Source organism: Leopardus geoffroyi, chromosome B3, assembly GCF_018350155.1.
Source record: "Leopardus geoffroyi isolate Oge1 chromosome B3, O.geoffroyi_Oge1_pat1.0, whole genome shotgun sequence".
Lineage (NCBI taxonomy): Eukaryota > Metazoa > Chordata > Mammalia > Carnivora > Felidae > Leopardus > Leopardus geoffroyi.
This window is the reverse complement of record NC_059337.1, coordinates 110,833,460-110,853,118: the sequence shown is the minus strand read 5'-3', so window position 1 is coordinate 110,853,118 and position 19,659 is coordinate 110,833,460. Positions and strand designations below refer to the sequence as shown.

Genomic DNA, 19,659 nt, shown 5'->3' with positions numbered 1-19,659 from the left:
TCATGTTTAAGTCAACATTTCATGCCTGTGGGACTCAAGATTCCTCTCCAGGTGTTTTTTTCTTCTATCTTCTCAAATCTCTCAAATCCCCCTCCCTGCCCCCCAACATGCCAAAATGCAGAAATATGATACAGAAGATGCAAGGTTTTAAACAGAATGGGCTTGAATGTCATATCACAAGTACTCAAAGTGAGGAGTTGTAGGAGAGCAATTTCTTTATCACCCATTAGATAATTACACTACAAGAAAATGAGTGATCAATTATGAGCTACTGTCTTAAAAGCACGGTAAGGAGAGTGGGAGGGAGGTTAAAAATGGTGAAGGCTTGACAGTGACTAATGTTCCTGGCAGCTTAGTGTCTATGTTTCAAACTTGAGATGGGAAGGGGGGGAAAAAAAAGCCCCAATACTCTTGCTGAAACTCCCTTCAACAATTCCACAGGTGGGAGTGCCAGCAGTCAGAGGGCATAAAGCTAGACAAGGAACTGCAGAGACCACGGCTCCAAGGTGGAGGACAGCACAGGACACCACACACAGTAAAAGAGACACCAAGTTCTGTGGGAGGGGAGGGAGGGAGAGAAGGGTTTTCAAGAGAAGGAGAGATAGAGAGGAAGTGGCTTAAACTGAAGACCAAAGTGGAGTTTTTCCGATCACGTAGCCCAAGGCCTGCCCTGGTGTGTGATGCACAGAAACAGCTGTCTGATGAAAGGCTGTTCCTTTCTTGAATCTGTGAGGCACGTGTACAGTTTTATTCACTGTATCGTCCTGTCAAATTTTGAAAACGTCACCGTGAGGGAACCACCCACTGCACAGAGGATGCGGGGATAGAAGCCGCCAGGGACAAGCAAGGCGCGGGCAGAGAAGGGCATGTGGTCCACTCAGCAACACGTGAAGACACGTGTTCACAAAGTGGTGTGAGATAAACGGCCACAGAGCTGGCTGAAACCAGGGTGGGGCTGAGGAGTTTGACAGGTAACGTGGGAGGAAGAAGCTCCACGTCAAGACCCACCACCACGGCAAGAACTCGCAGATGGATGTGCGTGGGAGTCAGCTGGCCGTGGGAGACCAGTAACCAACGCACAGCAGGGCGTCCACCTGCGAGGGTTAACACTCACTGGAGACACCGAAGACAGAAGACAGGGAAAATTTCCGATATTTAAAAACGAATCTGACACAGGGAACAATTGGGAGGGAATGACAGTGCGCTGGCTTTACTCTCTCTGCCTGGAAGGGTCTGGGTCCAAGCCTTCTCAGTAAAGCCCTCCTATGGGAGTCTTGGCGAAGCTAGCCCCTCTCCTGGAGGCACCGAGCATTCTGCAAAGATCACGTTGCATTTTAAATCCACTCATCCTTTGTCAAAAATAAAGGGTGACCTCTGCGTGAAGGCAAGGCAGCTGTGACATCCCCCTCGTGCCCCCTCCCCCACCCTCTCCTTAGGCAAAGCCATCTCAGGAAATGCACAGCCCGGTGGCTAAAATCAGCAGCTCCGCCATCAGGCTGTCATCTACTAACTGTATGCACCCGGGGCAGGGCACTTGCTCTGAACCTGAGCACTTCGAGCCTGACACGGGACAAGAGGTTCTCACGTAGGCTTCACGTGATGACCTAGATGTCTTCCTCTGCCCACCCTACACCAGACAACACCTGCATCCTCCAGCGGCACTCACCCGGGATATAATTGATCCCACAGTCGATGACTATTGCCCCAGGCTTGATCCACTCCCCTTTTACCATTTCGGGCTGACCAGTTGCAACCACCAGGATGTCACCTTTATTTACCTAGGAAAAGAGGATTTTGATTTGAGAAATTAAACAGTGAGACATAAAACAAACAAACAAATAAAAATGTACATGTGGAACAGACATCCCTGAGCTTTGTATGAACTTGTTCGATGTCATCAGCTATTTTATGCAGACCACACACCACATCTGACAGTTCCTATGCTGGGCTCATTCCTCCATGTGCCAAAATGCTCCCCGCTACTAAAATCTTCCCAAATGGGGAACGTGATGAAAACACGTAGGGCAGGGAGGAACACTGGCTTGGAGCCACAGGCCCAGCTCTAAATTACGAGGGGTTGGGAGGCTGCCCCCTCTCCTACGCAGTACAGGGACCAGCACCTCCTGCAGACCACTGCTTTGGGGGGATTAAAAGAGAAGGTGCGTTGTCAGCCGGGATAGGTACACGTGAGAATTCTTAGGCTCCGGGATCTGATGCAGGGTCAAGAACAAGATGTGACAGGGGTCCAGGGGACCACCGTCCACACCCCCCTCAGGAGCACCTCCACCTCTGAGGCCCCCACTGTGTCACACATCTGTGATCTGGCTGCCGTGATCCATCCCAGTTTCTATACTGTGAATCCCTACCTTCCCACGACACAGACCGGTAAAGAAAGAATACGATCAGAACAAAATCTGTACAACTTGGGCAAGTTTTTAAGTAGAATTTGTTTCTTCATCATGTAAAATGAGACAAGAATTAAGGGAGTTGCTGTAGGGGTTAAATGAGATATCGAGTGAAGTACATGGCAGTTTCTGCACTGAAAACCAGGTGAGAACGCCCACCGCACACGTGTGCGTACAGGCACACACAGAACCCTTCCACTCCGCTGCGGTCCCCTTACCTCCTCGCCTAGGTTGGCGGTCTTGGAGTGGCAGGTGGTCACTGTGGCGTGGTTCCACAGAAGCAGGTCATGCATGGGCGCACCGACTATCTTACTACGCCCGACCACCACGGCGTGCCTTCCAGCAATCTGCACCCCTGAAAGAACAGCCAGGGTGAGTCAGAGTGTGGGGAGAAGTCGCCTCTTCACACACCACCTAAATGGGAAAATTCAGAACAAGTGCACAAACACGGGTTCTGAGCATCAAACAGAAATCTTCCTAAAAACATCCCTTCTTTGGCAATAATAGTCTCAGCTCTAGGGTTTCAGCTGCAAATTGGGACTTATACTGTGCCTTTCTCGCTGTGGGTTTTGGGGAGCAGACTAAGCCAAGATCCATTCATTGAGTCATAGGAGAGTGGGAAGAAAACCTACACTCAAAGAAAGAAACCCTGACATACAGCTAAACAGCCATATGGAAGACAGTAGATTTACTTACATGGGAAAAAAGTTATAACAAATAGGGTACATATGACGTGCTGGACAGAAGCAAAGGAAATTAGAGGACTTTCAGTAATTCTTTCCAACTCTGGTAAGTTTATTTATGTAGTTCCTCATCCAGATTTCTCTTTTGGCATAGGGCCTGAGCCACAGGATTATTTGCAGGGAAGTGATAAAGGGGAACTTTAAATGTAGCAGAAAGCTTTCTTTTTTGATGACTCAGCATCCATTCTTCTGGCACTATCCCAATGTCCTTTCCAGGACTGACACACTCTACTCATTAAAGGAGATGATCTGGGTACTCCCCCACATTTCTTTTCTTTTTTCTTTTTTAAATATTTTCTTTATTTATTTTGAGAGAAAAAGAGAGGGAGAGAGAGAGCGAGCACACGATCACGGGAGGGGCAGACAGAGAGGGAGAGAGAGAATTCCAAGCAGGTTCTATGAGTCAGCACAGAGCCCGATGTGCAGCTCAAGGTCACAAACCATGAGATCATGACCTGAGCTGAAATTAAGAGTTGGACGCTTAACCGACTGAGTCACCCAGGCGCCCCTCACTCACATTTCTGTCCCTGGCCAATGAGAGCTAATCGTATGACTGTCAGGCACAAGGCTGGAGATGCTTGGGGCAGCCAAGGAGAGCCCAAGAATGAGCCACCACAAGAAGAAAGCAGGGGTAAGACCTCAAAGACTCCACCTGAGCTCCTCTATGCAGCCCGGCTTGAGTGGACTCTTGCTTATTTAAGGTGTCTTATTTTAAACTGTGCTTCCTGTATAACATTAATTTTATTCAAAAAATATAAGCTTCTATGTAATGCTAATATCATAAGCATCTAGAAGTAAAGCCCTCAAAGTCTGAGGTGTCTGAAAGGTACCTTATTATAGACTTTCGAGGATTCAGAGAAGGACTTGAAGCTGTGTTGGGGCAGAGAAGCTGCTGTGGCTCACGGGATTTGCTTCTGTAATGCATCATTTGCTAAATATGCTTTAGAGTATATAAATTTAGTTGGAGGACTGAACAGTAATAGCTGTCCCAAGGCTTACAGCTTAACCTTTTCTTGCCAACCACAGAAAATTTTCATATACGTTGGCCAGCATTTTCCACTTGAAACTTCTGATCCACTTCCTTTAAATAGGACACATTTCCTGGTAAAAAATAACCTCTGCAAAAAGTGTTCATGATGAAATTAAAATACCAAGATGTTGACTAGGTGGTGGGGTAATATGGCCAACTGTTCAAGAGATCTGTTTCCAGCCATCTGTCGAGTCCTCAAACTCAACTCAGTGCCCATGTGGGGGGTTGGGACTTTTCACTTTGTCTGAATTCTTAGGACTCTATAAGTTACTTTTCCATAAAAAGCAAACTTCTTTGAAAACAAACAAACAAAAAATAATAAAAACAAAAACAAATAATTAAATAAATAAATTTTGTTGAACTCAAATAACCCTGAGCTCACATCTTGACTTGGCTGCCTCTGGGACAAGTTATGTGTCTCTCGGAGCCTGTTTTCTCAAGCTGTCAAACGGTAACAGTACCTAATCCATAGAGCTGTCGAAAAAGTTTGAGAATTTAGGAAAAGCCCCCAGCCGACAGGTCGTTGTGCCAATCAAGTCCATTCATTTAGGGCCCACAGTGTACCTCCCCTTTACGTCCATGGGTCAAGACCAGACCCAAGAAACGGTGCTTTGTTTTCACATTTGTTTTTACCTGTCTCTTTGATGAGCTCCAAGCATCCTTTAGGTGTACAAGGGATGAAACAGTCATGGAGGTCACCTCTAGCAAGTTTTCCAGCACTGATGCTAGTCAATCTAAAACAATTAAAGCAATGAAGGGAGAAATAAAGATAATTAGATGTCTTTACTCTCCAGAAGCACATATGGTTTGTTCTGGAAACAGAAATATAATTGGAATCATGCAACGTGATACAGAGAGCCGAGGCGCACTCACCCATCCACATCCTTTTCGGGTACAATGGCATTGACCACTGCTTCAGTGTTAATGGGGTTCTCTGAATCTAAAGGTAGCTGCACTATGAAACCATGTACAGTGAGGTCTTCATTCAACAATGTAACGTACCTCAACACCTAAAAGAAATAGCGCACACAATTTGTGTTATACACAGAAACCAAAAAGGTGGAGAAACACTTTTTGGTTGCCCTATTTTCCCCCAGGAGTTTAATTGTAGTCCTCTTAGAATGTACCTCCCCTTGAACCTGAGAGCAATTCTAACACCATATGTAATCTTCAGTGTCTGCTAAGAACGCCATCAAGAAAAAGAGCTAAGAACTTTAATAGCAATAGCCATGTTACTCACCCAAACCAAGATCTGTGACGACAGAAACGTTCTATAATGGGCCCTTTACCACACAGTAATGTCTACTGAATGCTTGTCAACATGGCCAGCACAACCAAGGAACTGAATTTTACATTTTCTTTCATTCTAATTAAACGGCCACAGGGGGCTAGTAGCTACCCCACTGGACACAGAACGTAGAACATTTCCATGACCTCAAAAAGTTCTTTCTCGGGGCGCCTGGGTGGAGCAGTCGGTTAAGCGTCCGACTTCAGCCAGGTCACAATCTCGTGGTCCGTGAGTTCGAGCCCCGCGTCAGGCTCTGGGCTGATGGCTCAGAGCCTGGAGCCTGTTTCCGATTCTGTGTCTCCCTCTCTCTCTGCCCCTCCCCCGTTCATGCTCTGTCTCTCTCTGTCCCAAAAATAAATAAACGTTAAAAAAAAAAAAAAAAAAAAAAAGTTCTTTCTCCCTCCTGCCCCTTCACAGTTACCCCTGCACCCTCAGGCAACTACACTTCTGAGTTTAATCACTAATGACCTATTTGGCCTATTCTTGAACATCACATAAATGGAATACATATTTGGTTTTTATTTATTTATTTATTTATTTTATTTATTTTAAAACTTTTTTTTTTTAACGTTTATTTATTTTTGAGACACAGAGAGACAGAGCATGAACGGGGGAGGGTCAGAGAGAGGGAGACACAGAATCAGAAGCAGGCTCCAGGCTCTGAGCCATCAGCCCAGAGCCCGACGCGGGGCTCGAACTCACGGACCGTGAGATCATGACCTGAGCCGAAGTCGGCCGCTTAACCGACTGAGCCACCCAGGCGCCCCCATATTTGGTTTTTAAAAGGCAAACAGCTACAGGTCCAGGATTGGTTTGTAGTGAATACTGCAGGGGGTTTGAAGCAAAAGACACTGAGATCACGCACTGAGTATACACACAGCCATACCCCAGGATGGCACCATTTACTCTGTGTGTTTCAGAAATTTTCTGGAAGCAGAGTCTGCAAAGAAAGAATTACCTCGAGGTCTTTCATATGGTGAATGTACCAATCCCTAAAATTCCACTAAACCAAAGACCAGAGATGAAAGCACTTTAGCTGTCCCTCTTAACAGTCAATTCCTCACAGCTCACCTCAGATTCTGTGGCTGTTCTTGGTAACTTAATGTGTGTGGCTTTGATCCCAATCTGCAAAAATGAACATTTAAAACAGGCAAGAGAATGTCAGACATGGGCTCATTTCTTTTAACCAATATGACTAACAAATCAGATGGCCTTAGTCACCCTTTCACCCTTGTATGCTTGCTTTTATTTATTTAAAGAGAGAAAGAAAGTGTGCGTGTGTGTATGCGTGCGCGCGCACGCACACACACACACACACACACACACACACACAAGCAGGGGAGGGGCAAAGAGAAAGGGAGAGAGAATCCCAAGCAGGCTCCGCTATGCTAGGGCAGAGCCCGACACGGGCTCGATCTCGAGAACCGTGAGATCATGACCTGAGCTGAAATCAAAAGTCAAACACTTAACTGCTTAACCGACTGAGCCACCCAGGCACCTCACACCCCCGTATGGTCTGAAGAATGAGTCTCTCACTTTGACCCATTCATCCTTTACTTGTTCATTGTCACCACTGTACTAAAGCAATTTCACGTCCACTGTTCCTGCTCTTTGGGAAGTCGGCACATCACTGATTAGAAAACATCCCAGGGTAAACCGGAGGCTGCAGCTTCAGCCCTGCATTTCTGACTCAAACCTGCTATGGGCAATGAAAGCTTTTACAGGGAGCGCACAAAGGGCACGGGGTCACCAACAAGACGGGGGAGGGGGTGGGCTGGGGGTGACGGCGCTGCCCTTCCGGGCTTTACCTCTTCCGCAGCCTTCAGCTTCACATTTATATAAAGATTAGAATCATCTCTGTCGCCAACCTAGAATAATAAATACATGCAAATCAGACGATCAAGGAAAGGCAAAGTGTACAGAAAAGCTTCTAAAGTTTTAGTTTTGATAAAAGGAATGTTTAATCATGAGATTCTTGTTGCAGAGGACTTCACAGGAGAATAGGAGAATGTTGGGGCAGAACGGAGATATGAACACAGTGGTGTTACCAATCCCTCCCCAAACAAGGCCCACCTGATTCCCACTGAAAAAGCCACAAGGCAAAAAAAAAAAAAAAAAAAAAAAAAAGTAATAAAGGAGGGGACATCTGCATCTGCCATGGGAACTAAACAAAGGAGCCACAGGCTTGCCTGAAACATGGGGAATCTGCCTTGGAGCTGCCGTACAGAACCACAGAGCATGGAGGGCTGAACTGTCATCAGGCAAGAGAAACACCATAGCTGTGGGAGTCAGGAAAACCCAGAAGGTATATTGGGCACCCTCTCTCCCACCCCCCCAGCCCCCGGGGGCAGTGGAAAATTCTCTTGCCCAGTTACACAGAGAAGAGAAACCCGCTGGGGTGGAGCTAATCCTAGCTTACTCGGAAGAGCTATGTGAGGCAGAGGGCAGTCCGCTGCCCTCAAGACAGCAAAGTGTGGTGCAGGAGCAAACCCTCTGACTACCATGCCGGTCTCACTGGGTTCCCTCAGCTTCTCTAATCAAGAACATACTTAAGAGTTTTTCACTGTTGGCCATATATCTGTAAATTTTTATTTTACAACTATTTTTCCACGTTCTCGTGATCAACAGTAAGTTCGGTTTCTCCCAAAACCGCAGAGGGGAAAAATGGTAGGTCCACTGATACCACAGATAACAGACGCAGGACTCCTTTTAAGAGGACAACCACACAGAAAGAAGGGTGAGCGCTTCCAGTCCTTGTCATGTTGATGGGGTTCCTGGAAGCTCTCCTCAGGGTCATAGAACCTGACCTTCCTCTTAGCTTTGGCTATCCCTTATACAGATACTTCTCAGTTCTGCCTGCATTCATCTGAATTTCAAGAGTCAGATGAATCCTTTGACGGGAATTTGATTTTTCTATGGGTTACCTGCTTCCTGTGGGGGCATCCCCAGAATTTCAGAGCCTCTGTTTCTTCTTCAGTCATTTTCTGTGTGTTCCTTGCCCCTCTCATTCAAGCCCTCACTGATTCAGTTACCACATTAAACATACTCTGGGATTCTTAGATCTAAGTAGGAAAGGAGGTGGTTCCAAACACAACAGTATTGTTCCTCTCATTACCATTAATATTTAAACTACATTTATTTTTTATTTTAGAGAGAGAGAGTGTGCTGTGTGCACGAGTATGACTAGGGGAGAGGGGCAGAGAGAGGGGGAGAGAATTCCAGGCAACCTCCATGCTCAGCACAGAGCCCAAAGTGGGGCTCAATCTCACAACCCTGGGACATGATCTGAGCTGAAGTCAAGAGTTGGACGCACAACCACAATTTGCCACCCAGGGGCCCCTATAATTAGTTATTTAAACTCAATTCTGAGATTAGATGGTTTTGTTATTCACTGCCAGACATTTTTAAACCACAACTTCTCTGTTCTATAGTTCATCTTCATACATCCCCCAGGTAGCGGAAATGCAACTTTAAGTCACTTTCCCAGAAAAGGTATGTGGGCATTTTTCTGAGTCTATGTGTATCTGAAAATATTTTTCTGCTGTGTTTGCCCTCGAGAGGATTTACCTGGCTGAATCTGGAGTCACGAAGTTTTCCTTCATAAATGCTATCTTCAGCATCTAGTGGTAAGTCTCAAGTCTTTTGTTGTGGTTCTTTTACAGTAACTGCTTTCTGTCTGCATATTTCTGAAAGAATTTTTCTAAAACTCCAAAACCAAGGGCACCTGGCTGGTTCAGATGGTGGAGTAAGCGACTGGCTCTTGGTCTCAGGGTTGTAAGTTTGAGCCCCAGACTGGGTGTAGAGATTACTTAAAACTGAAATCTTTTAGGGGCACCTGGCTGGGTGGTGAGGGTAAGCGTCTGACTCTTGATTTTGGCTCAGGTCATGACCTCATGGTTCATGAGTCCTTGCCCAGCGTCAGGCTCTGTGCTGACGATGCAGAGCCTGCTTGAGATTCTCTCCCTTTCTCTCTCCGCCCCTCCCTTGCTCTGTCTCTCTCAAAAATACACATTTTTAAAAGACGAAATCTTTTTTTAAAAAATTCCAAAACTGCCACCAGTTTTAAAAATAAAGTGCAATAGTTATGATTACAAGCATGTATCAAAGTTTTAAGGTAAGCCTAGTGCAAAGGAAAAGACCTCCTAAAGCCTCTCGGTGTGGACACGTCATAGGGGAAAAGGTTACACAATCGCTGGTAGACTAGATGCGGAAAGAATGTTTAGCTGAAAAACAGGAGATTCTTGACTGACAGTCAAGTGAGTAGGTGGAAGACTGGTTTCCGAGAACAAATCTTAATCCCATCACAGTTTATCAAGAAAATCACTGAAGCACTTTATCAGTAATGCTAATTTCCTCCCTGAAAAAGGTGAATTGCATTATTCTAAAAAGGTCCTATCCCAGAATAAATTAGGGACTTCTTTTTTTTTCTTAATACCAACAGTCTGCAAACTATTTCTGTACAGGGTCAGACAGTATATATTTTAGCTTTTGGGGGCCACATACTCTGTCGTATATTCTTCTGCTTCACTCTTAACGGCTTCCAAATTGGGCAGCATTTGGATGGGGCCCCAGTTTACTGATTCCCTGCTTTATGCCATAAAATATCTTGGGTGTTTGCCTATTTATCAATTTTTCTTTCTGCTTCAGGAACCTTCTGTAGATATTCAGACCAGTTGAGTTTATTCATTTCATTGTTTTGTCCATATCTTTTGTGAGGGCTGAATGAGTTACTATATATAAAACACTCTGAATAATTCCTGATAGGAAGCAACTAATGAATTATATTATTAATAATGAATATTTTATGTGCTAAAGGGATAGAAATACAGCCTCAATTTGATCTCTCATAGTGAAAAGTCTTAATTTCCTTTAAGTATTCAGTTGTTTGGGAAGTTACCAGTCCATTCTTCTTTAAAAAAAAAAAAAAAAAAAATCCAACTTTTAGGTGTATATACCTGGACCAGATCACAAATATCCTTGACTACAATGCTAAGGAATTAGGAAAACAAAAAGGAAAAGCAAATGGGGTGCAGAGATAGACAGACCTGGGTTCACATCCCAGATGCAGGCACGTCCTGACTGGTTTGGGGCAAGTACCTACGATCTTTTGAGCATCAGTTACTGTGACTATAAGGAAACGCGATTACAGGGCTAGTATGCAACTCAGAACAACTAGAAATATATACAAACCGTTTGGACTACAGCAGACACTCTGTATAAGCAGTACTCTCACTCCTGTAAAGGACAGGGTGGGTGTGGCTGGACGATTGTGGGTCCTGCAGCAGCAGCTAAAGACAGGCTGGAAGGGTCCAGATTAGAACCCTAAAACCTGTAAGCAGGTGACTGCAGTGGCCCCAGAGGGTGAAGGCAGTACAAACTGAAAGAGCTGATGAGAGGCACAATCAATAGCATGACATTCACTAAGGGGACTAAAGAGAGTGCGGGAGAGAAATCCTAAAGAGAAGAGTGCAGGTTTCTGGTTGAGTGTGTGGGAAGATGGTGTCAGTCACCAGGAGGGAAAAAAAAAACAAGAGGTCCAAGGTAGCAGGGACGTGATTACAACATAATATGTAAACCTTGCATCAGGGAAAGATGTTGTAAACTTTGGTGCTGAAGTGCAAGATGAAAATACTCTAACACTGTTTCACTGGCAGCAACACAGAGGAGACAAGCTGCAGAAGTGTTTATGTAACAAAAAGTCTCGCAATCAATAAATTCGAAATACGAGTTCGGAAGTTGATCTTAAAAACAGGGGAAAAATCACAATATTGCTAATATTGGGATTTTTTTTTAATCCTTTCTGAAATCTTCTGAAAAGGTTTATAGAAATAGAGTTCTTGGGGCGCCTGGGTGGCGCAGTCGGTTAAGCGTCCGACTTCAGCCAGGTCACGATCTCGCGGTCCGTGAGTTCGAGCCCCGCGTCAGGCTCTGGGCTGATGGCTCAGAGCCTGGAGCCTGTTTCCGATTCTGTGTCTCCCTCTCTCTCTGCCCCTCCCCCGTTCATGCTCTGTCTCTCTCTGTCCCAAAAATAAATAAACGTTGAAAAAAAAAAAAATTAAAAAAAAAAAAAAAGAAATAGAGTTCTTGCCTACCACATTTCCTCTTTCTACACTAAACAATTCACAAGAATAAGTCAAGAAATAACTGGTCTCCCAAGCGAACCAAGTGAATGCCCACAACATATAACTTTGATTCTCATTAATCTGCAAAGAAATGAAAAACCCACCACAGCCGAGAACACACCCAGGCCTGTGTGCTTTTCTTCTCGGCTAAGGCCTCCTGGATAATGAACAGCAACAGGGGGAAGTATTTAAGAACCATTCACTCTGGAATTCTTGATGAACACGGAACAGAAAACTTAGTAAGGGATTAAACAGTAACATGTGGAGACACACCAGAAATGTGAAGTGAGGAAGCAGCCATCTCTGAAGGGAATTTCAAACGAAAGTTACCGGCTTCCTGTCATCCAAGTCAACCCTTCAAATGTCCATGTGTCCATCTGACAAAACATTTATTGAATGCCTCCTACCAATTTGTTGAAGGCGTCCTACTGGGTGAATCTGGAGCTCAGGAAGAAACCCTGCCAGAGGCCTCAATCAGGAAGGACTCTCCCGGGTAGCCATGGAACCAGGTGAGCTCACTGAGGGAAGGAATAGGTGGAAAAGGGGTTTTGTGGCTGTACCCTATGGCATCCAAATGGTTTAGGTATCAGGAAAATAAGGAACAGGAAGCAAAGGAGATCAGAGAAGGAAGGCAAGTGAAAGTTTTCCAAGAAACCAAGAGTCCAGAATTCAGAAGAAGCCCAGGTTTAGAAGTTACTGACCTATGGGAACGCAAACTGGTGCAGCCACTCTAGAAAACAGTATGGAGGTTCCTCAAAAAACTAAAAACAGAACTACCCTACAACCCAGCAATTGCACTACTAGGCATTTATCCAAGGGATACAGGTATACTGTTTCGAAGGGGTGCATGCAGCCCAATGTTTAGAGCAACACTATCGACAATAGCCAAAGTATGGAAAGAGCCCAAATGGCCATTGACAGATGAATGGATAAAGAAGATGTGGTGAATACATGTACAATGGAATACTACCCGGCAATCAAAAAGAATGAAATTTTGCCATATGCAACTACGTGGACGGAACTACAGGGTATTATGCTAAGCGAAATTAGAGAAAGACAAATATCATATGACTTTACTCATATGAGGACTTTAAGACACAGAACAGATGAACATAAGGGAAGGGAAGCAAAAAGAATATAAAAACAGGGAGGGGGACAAAACATAAGAGACTCTTAAATATAGAGAATACACAGGGTTACTGCAGGGGTTGGGGGAGGTGGGATGGGCTAAATGGGTAAGGGGCATTAAGGAATCTACTCCTGAAATCACTGTTGCACTATATGCTAACTAACTTGGATGTAAACCCAACAATAAACTTTTTAAAAAAGAAAAAAGGAAAAAAAAAAAAAAAAAAAGAAGTTACTGACCTAGAGCTGGTATCAAGAGCCAGGTTAAACTGCCAGATTTGGGGCAGCTTACCCACTTTTGAGGGAACCCCAAGACCCTTTCAAGTGCCAGACTACTTTATAATGATACCGTGATGTCATTTGCCTTTTTCACATCTGTATGGAGGCTGCAAAGCCAATGGTGGGTGAGACTTAGCACAAATCAAGGCAATGGCACCAAACTATACTAGTCACTGCCACACTCTCAGTAAAAACAGATGCCAATTTCACTTAAAGTGCTCTCGATCGCTTCTCGGCCTTTTGGCTAAGATCAAGTGTAGAAGTGCTCTCGATGAAGCAGTAAAAATGATTAATTTTATTAAACCTCAACCCTTGCATACATGTCTTTTATATCCTGTGTGGGGAACTGGGAAGGGCTCATCAAACACTCGTGCCCCACACAGAAGCGGTGGTCTCCAGGAAAAGCCCTGTGCTTTTTCTCCTGGCCAGCTGAACTGCCACAGTTTTACACGGAACGCTATCTTTACTTGAAAAAACAGCTGACAAACAATGATTATTCACGCTTGAATATGTGGCAAATATTTTCTCAAAACTGGACAGAGCGAGCCTGCTACTTGAAGGAAAATAGCTTAATAGTATTTGTTGCCAAAGGTAAAATCTGAGCTTTCAAGTGAAAATCAGAAGTTTTTTTATCCACTCCTGTGAGCTCCTCAAGCTTCTCAATAATCAAAGACTCTTCTGATAAGTTTGTTGTGATACTAATGATTGTGCTTTTCTTTACATTGCGTAATGAAATGTGTTAACATTCAGAAGATCTGCATAATTCAGTGAACCATTATTTTCTAAATGAGGAATGAAGACAAAACAAACCAAGCATGGGTAAATATCCATTCAAACTGCTACATAAAGCAGTGGGTTTGGATGTAACCAAGCACGAGAGAGTTCACTGCACAGTGTCAGATTCCACATTGCAACTAAACTATAAAAACTTACTGAGTCCTGTTGTAGTAACAAAAGTATCCACGATTACCTGGGAAGACTACGAAAACAAACACACACAAAACAACAACAAAAAAACCCTCTTCCTTTTTACAACTATACATCTATACAAGTCCAGATTTTCTTCATATATTTCAACCAAGCCAACATGTAGCAAGAGGTTGAACACAGGAGCAGATGGGAATTCAGGTGTCTTTCATTAAGCCAGATAGTAGAGTGCAAAATAAGGCCCCTCTTCTCACTAAATGTTGTTTTTTATTTTATTTTAAAAATTTTTTAAAATGTTTATTTATTTTTGAGAGAGAGAGAGAAAGCATAAGCTGGGGCAGGGCAGAGAGAGAGGAAGACACAGAATCCCAAGTAGGCTCCAGACTCTGAGCTGTCAGCACAGAGGCCAAAGCGGGTCTCAAACTCACAAGCCATGAGATCATGACCTGAGCTAAGTTGGACGCTTAACCAACTGAGCCCCCCAAGCTCCCCTCAATTTTGTTTCCTCAAAGTTATTTTTTTCATACGAATGTTACTCATTCTAACATATAATAAACTTACTATTGATATTTTAAAACGTATAAATATTTAAAAACATTTTAACTTCTGATACAGTATACATCAATGGGTGAATCCATATAAACAAAAAGTCGTTAAGGTCTTAAAATTTTTTAAGTGTAAAGGGATCCCGAGACCAAAGGTCTAGGGACATTGGACTATGGAAGAGGTGCCCCCAGAGAATAGCAGACGTCAGGACACAGCAACATGTACAAGCTGAGCTGAAGAAGAGCGGCCTGCAGAGAGAGCCTGAAAAGGTATGAGGAGGTTTCACGAAACCGAGAGAGAAAGAGAAAGAGAAAGAGAAAGAGAAAGAGAAAGAGAAAGAGAAAGAGAAAGAGAAAGGAAGGAAGACGTGTGAAGTGCTTGCTGTCTGAAGTGCTACTCATGAGTTGGGAAAAGAGGATATTCGTGCAAATACACTATCATAATACCTGTAAAATTGCCAGGCCTGGTGTAAAACCGGGAATTTGCTCCTTCATCTGAGTGACTTGGTTCTTCAGTCTCTCCCTTATTTGCCTAGAGAAAAAGGAAAGGTTGGAATTAACACTGAATGTCTCAAGCTCAAGTAAGTCATTTAATAAGAGGCCGTTTCTCTTTTAAATGTGGATCTTAGATTCTAACTCCTAACTACACTGACTGGGCCATGCAGAATGAGGACATTTAGTTGAAAACATATCAGTTGACGGCATTCAAAATCATAGAGTGAATAAATGAAAACTTGAACCAACACTTCTGGAAGGCTGTTAATCTTCATCTTTTTCAGCATTCCCCCTCTCCAGGTGCTAAATGAAAAACTTTTGCAGGAAAGAACTAGCGCTCACACCTGCTCAACTTTCCCTGCTAAGATGATCACAAGGTACCCACATAAGGCTGAATGACAATCAATGAATCGCACTCCAAAGTCAATATGAATTTATAAATATATTCCAATTCACAAAAGAATTTTCCTTACAGAAGAATTTAACACAAGGTTAAAAGTATAACCTCTCATGAAACAAAGGACAAATCAATTTACCAACATACAACTTCTCGACAACACAAGACATCAAGTACATTAGATTACATCATTTGCCTTTCTTCATCTCAACCACATTTGACATACGAAATATATATGGACATTACAAACATCTCTTCCCTCTTTCTGACTTGATTAGTTCCTGCTCCAGTCCTCCACACTTATAAACAACGGACATAAATAGGCACAGGTGTTACAAGAAATAGATTATGGAGTCTGGAGCCAACAACCAAGAAAGAATTCTTTAAAAAATTTTTTTTAACGTTTATTTATTATTGAGAGAGAGAGAGACAGAGACAGAGCATGAGCATAGGAGGGGCAGAGAGTGGGGGAGACACAGAATCCAAAGCAGGCTCCAGGCTCTGAGCTGTCAGCACAGAGCCCAACACAGGGCTCGAACTCACAAACTGCCAGATCATGACCTGAGGTGAAGTTGGACGCTTGACCCACTGAGCCACCCAGGGGCCCCAACCAAGAATGAATTCTTAAAGACATCTTTGGAGCAAAAAGGTGATTTTATTAAAGCAAGGGGACAGGACCCGTGGTCAGAAAGAGTTACACTGCAAGTGTAGGGGGTGACCATTTTATGCAATCGGGAGAGATAAAGTCAAGAGGGAGTTTCCAGACTTTCACATGCTGGAGGCCTAGCTATTGTCAAGCTAAGGTGATTTTCCCTCTAGCAAAGCATTAACTTTAAGACACTAGGGAGTTCCTGGACTTCAGGCTATAATGGGATTGCCTTTTTTCTGGTAAACTGGTGGAGACTCTTATCAGTTTAACCATTTGTTTTTTGTCCTTTCCATGTTTTTGGGTAGCCTGGGAGTGTCCAAGGAATATCATACATGTCCCACTGGTGGGGGCGGGGGTGGGGGTGGGCTTGCTGTTAGCCTGCACCTTGCCCTCGGCTTGCCCCACATTCCCTCATCATCTCAAGCTTGTGACCTTATTTTTAAAAATCATTTGTATCAATTATCCCATACAATAATATAGTTCAAAAGAATGAACAGATTGTTGGATTTTTCTATCAGAGATTTGACCTGGAGATCACAGTTCTGCTCTAACACAAGAGAACAGGAAACACGTGGCATTTCCACTGGCCCTGCCTCTGAAACTCCCCAGCAGTCCTAGCCTTGGCTGCCTCCCCACCATGACAACTAGGTGTAGTGCTGGGCTACTCAACTCTCTCCTGTCCCCTCCCTTCCCTCCAACCATTATATTAACACAAAGGCCTAGGCACAGGTTCCTACAGGTTCTCCTTTAGCCCTCCCAACCCAAACAAAGCTCAGTTGGGGGGGAACCATTGCCAGGCACAATGTAAGACATTAACAAGGAACCATGAGAGGAAACAGCTCGTTGCAGGGATTCCCTGCTTTTCAAAAGTTCAGGTTTGCCACTTTGCTTTTCAGAAAAACCTCTGTTTTTCTAGCCCAAAGGAATCCAGAGGATTTTTGCTTTATGGGAAAAAAAAGCAAAAACAAAAACAAAACAGCATTTAGTGTTTGTTTTGCAGCAAGCCCTTCCTGAAGGGCACTCCCAGCTCCCTCCTGGGGAACTCAGCAATTCAGCATGAAGCCACGAGAGCTTTGAACTGTGTGAGTGTCTGGGCTTTATCTCAATGTATTTTGCGCATCTATTAGCAAGATGTGTCCTCAGGTATCAGAGAAGCCTAAGTGAGGTTATTTTTGGGGTCTTGGAATGCTCGAAAAATTTTCCAAACCTGCTTCTTTGCTTTGTGCCACTTTGGCTTATGAAAGGTTTCATAGGAATACTGTACTGTCGAATAGTGGAGGAAACCTGTATCCGAAATTCTCAATAATGTTACGAGATGGCCAAGGGAGGAGAGGCCTTCCTATTTCAAGATATAGAAACAGGCTCTAAGCAGTCATGTGGTGTTCTGAAAGCCAATTAGCTGAAAGCAGCAAGCGCAAAGGCTCTGAGTGGGTAAATGGGGTCCCAGGAGAAGCGGTAACCGGATAGGGTAAAGCGGGGTGCCGGTCTTTTATTCTGAATGTGATAGGAAGCTGTTAGAAGACTTGGAACAGGGCTGACATGACAGGACTTAACATTTCTGAAAAATTACTCCTGGCTGCTGAATTGGGAACAGACTAAAGGGAGAATGGTGAGAATCTGGGACACAAGCAAGAAGCTATTCAAATCGCAAAAATCCAGGCCAGAGGGGATGGTGCCTTGGACTCTGGTATCCATAGCTGGCAAGAAGTGGCTGGATTCTAGATATATTAACATGAAGCACAGAGAAAATGCGGGGCTACCGATGACTCTTGAGGTTTGGGGAGGGGGCGTAAAATAGAGCTGGGAAGATTGACAACTACAAATATTTTAAGGCACAGAGCAGATTTCATACTGATACTGTGAATTCATTTCCCAAATCTTATAAGGATTCTAGAATAATGACCATCTGAGGCCTGAAGAAGGGACTCTAGGGACAACCAAGAGTAATATCCTTACCCAGCAGGTAGCAAGCTATGAGAACCCAGTACTACAAGGTGGTATACAAGGTGGTATAGGTGGAAAATATCTCAGCCCACTAGGTTAAGAGCAAAGAACAAAATGTTCTGTGTTTTCTATGCTATAATTTAAATGGATCTAAGTGTGGAATTTTTTTTTCTAAAAAAGATCATAGACTGAGATCAGTTACAGTGACTCCCTTAAGCTTTTCTCTAAGAAGCAGGACTGTTTTTGAAGTTGCATTAGCAGGGTTATTCTTCCAACTAGAAAGATTTGTTTAAAAGCTAACATTTAGGTCTCCTTATGAGACATGATCAGAATAGCAATGAAACATTTAAAAATGCACATAAACCACAATCAGCAAGAATTAGACAGCCCAAAACACTAAAGCAATAGGCAGAAACTTTTCTGTTTTAGCGAGGAGAAAAAAAAAAAACCTCAAGATTGTTGTAATTAAAAAAAAAAAAAAAAACTGGGTGCCTCGGTGGCTCAGTCATTAAGCATCTGACTTGGGTTCAGGTCATGGTCTCACGGTTTGTGAGTTCAAGTCCTGCATGGAGTGAGCATGAGACCGGCTTCTGGTGAGCCCCATTTCTCTCTTTCTCTCTGTCTCTCTCTCTCCCTCTCTCTGCCCCTTGTGGTACCGCCCTCGCTCACTTGTGCCCCCTCTCTAAATAATAAATGCTTAAAAATGTTTTTAATTAAAAACTATTTTTAAAAAAATTTAAAAAGACAGTTGTAATAAGGTCTCCACGGTCCCTTATAAGGTTTTCCCTGCCTTGGGTTCGGAGTTGGCCACTAACTGAGGAACTCTGGAATGAAAAGCAGAATAACAACAGCCAAGTGCAAGCATGCTTGAAGCTCAGAAACTATAAAAGACATGGAGAGGGGCGCCTGGGTGGCACAGTCGGTTAAGCATCCGACTTCAGCTCAGGTCACGATCTCACGGTCCGTGAGTTCGAGCCCCGCGTCGGGCTCTGGGCTGACGGCTCAGGGCCTGGAGCCTGCTTCCGATTCTGTGTCTCCTTCTCTCTCTGCCCCTCCCCCCTTCATGCTCTGTCTCTCTCTGTCTCAAAAATAAATAAAAACGTTAAAAAAAAAAAAAGACATGGAGAGAAAAGTTAACACTCTCTCCTGCATCTACCTTTATTTTAGGGTCAGAGAGCTATGAGGAGTTAAATGCTGGGAAACTCTTTAGTTTTCATAGTTCATTACTTCCAGAAAGCTAAAATGCCACATCACAGAACACCTTCTGAAACACTGACACCCGCTAAATCAACAGAAACTTTCTTGAGTTGCAGATGCCTTGATTTCCAGCCATGGCCCATGAGTTACACTGCTAATAAAGATTCAGGGAAAAGTGAGGCAGAAATAGGCACTTGGAGAACACCCCTGATGCCTGGATGGTAGACCTCCATATGCCAGAGTCTCACCATCCTGCATGAACATTCTCTAAAACCTAAGGGAAAATACATCTCAATCTCAGTGGAGGAGAAATCAGTACTAAAGTGCAGGTGAATGTGGTAGGACACAGTGGCAGTAAACCATTAAAGTCTCTGGTCCTGTTAAACTGATACTAGTAAAATAATCATAGCCGATTAGATACAGACACAGATGCAGTTTTAACTAAGTTGCTACTGGCATCTAGTGGGTAGAGGCCAGGGATGCAACTAAATATCCTACAATGCAATGCAA

General features: G+C 43.8%; 1 protein-coding gene and 1 pseudogene across 1 annotated transcript in view; one reads left to right on the top strand and one right to left on the bottom strand.

The window, feature by feature from the left end:
- The window catches only part of MTHFD1 (methylenetetrahydrofolate dehydrogenase, cyclohydrolase and formyltetrahydrofolate synthetase 1), a 62,678-nt gene that overhangs the window by 32,341 nt on the left and 10,678 nt on the right, over positions 1-19,659 (bottom strand). Inside the window, exons 2-8 of the mRNA XM_045451209.1 lie at positions 14,915-14,999; positions 7,275-7,334; positions 6,538-6,591; positions 5,052-5,188; positions 4,812-4,912; positions 2,624-2,760; positions 1,667-1,778 (exon numbers count right to left, since the gene is read on the bottom strand). Coding sequence (XP_045307165.1) covers positions 1,667-1,778; positions 2,624-2,760; positions 4,812-4,912; positions 5,052-5,188; positions 6,538-6,591; positions 7,275-7,334; positions 14,915-14,999 — 686 coding nt within the window. The remainder of the gene's footprint in view (positions 1-1,666; positions 1,779-2,623; positions 2,761-4,811; positions 4,913-5,051; positions 5,189-6,537; positions 6,592-7,274; positions 7,335-14,914; positions 15,000-19,659) is intronic.
- On the top strand, positions 13,220-13,385 carry LOC123584749 (annotated as a pseudogene).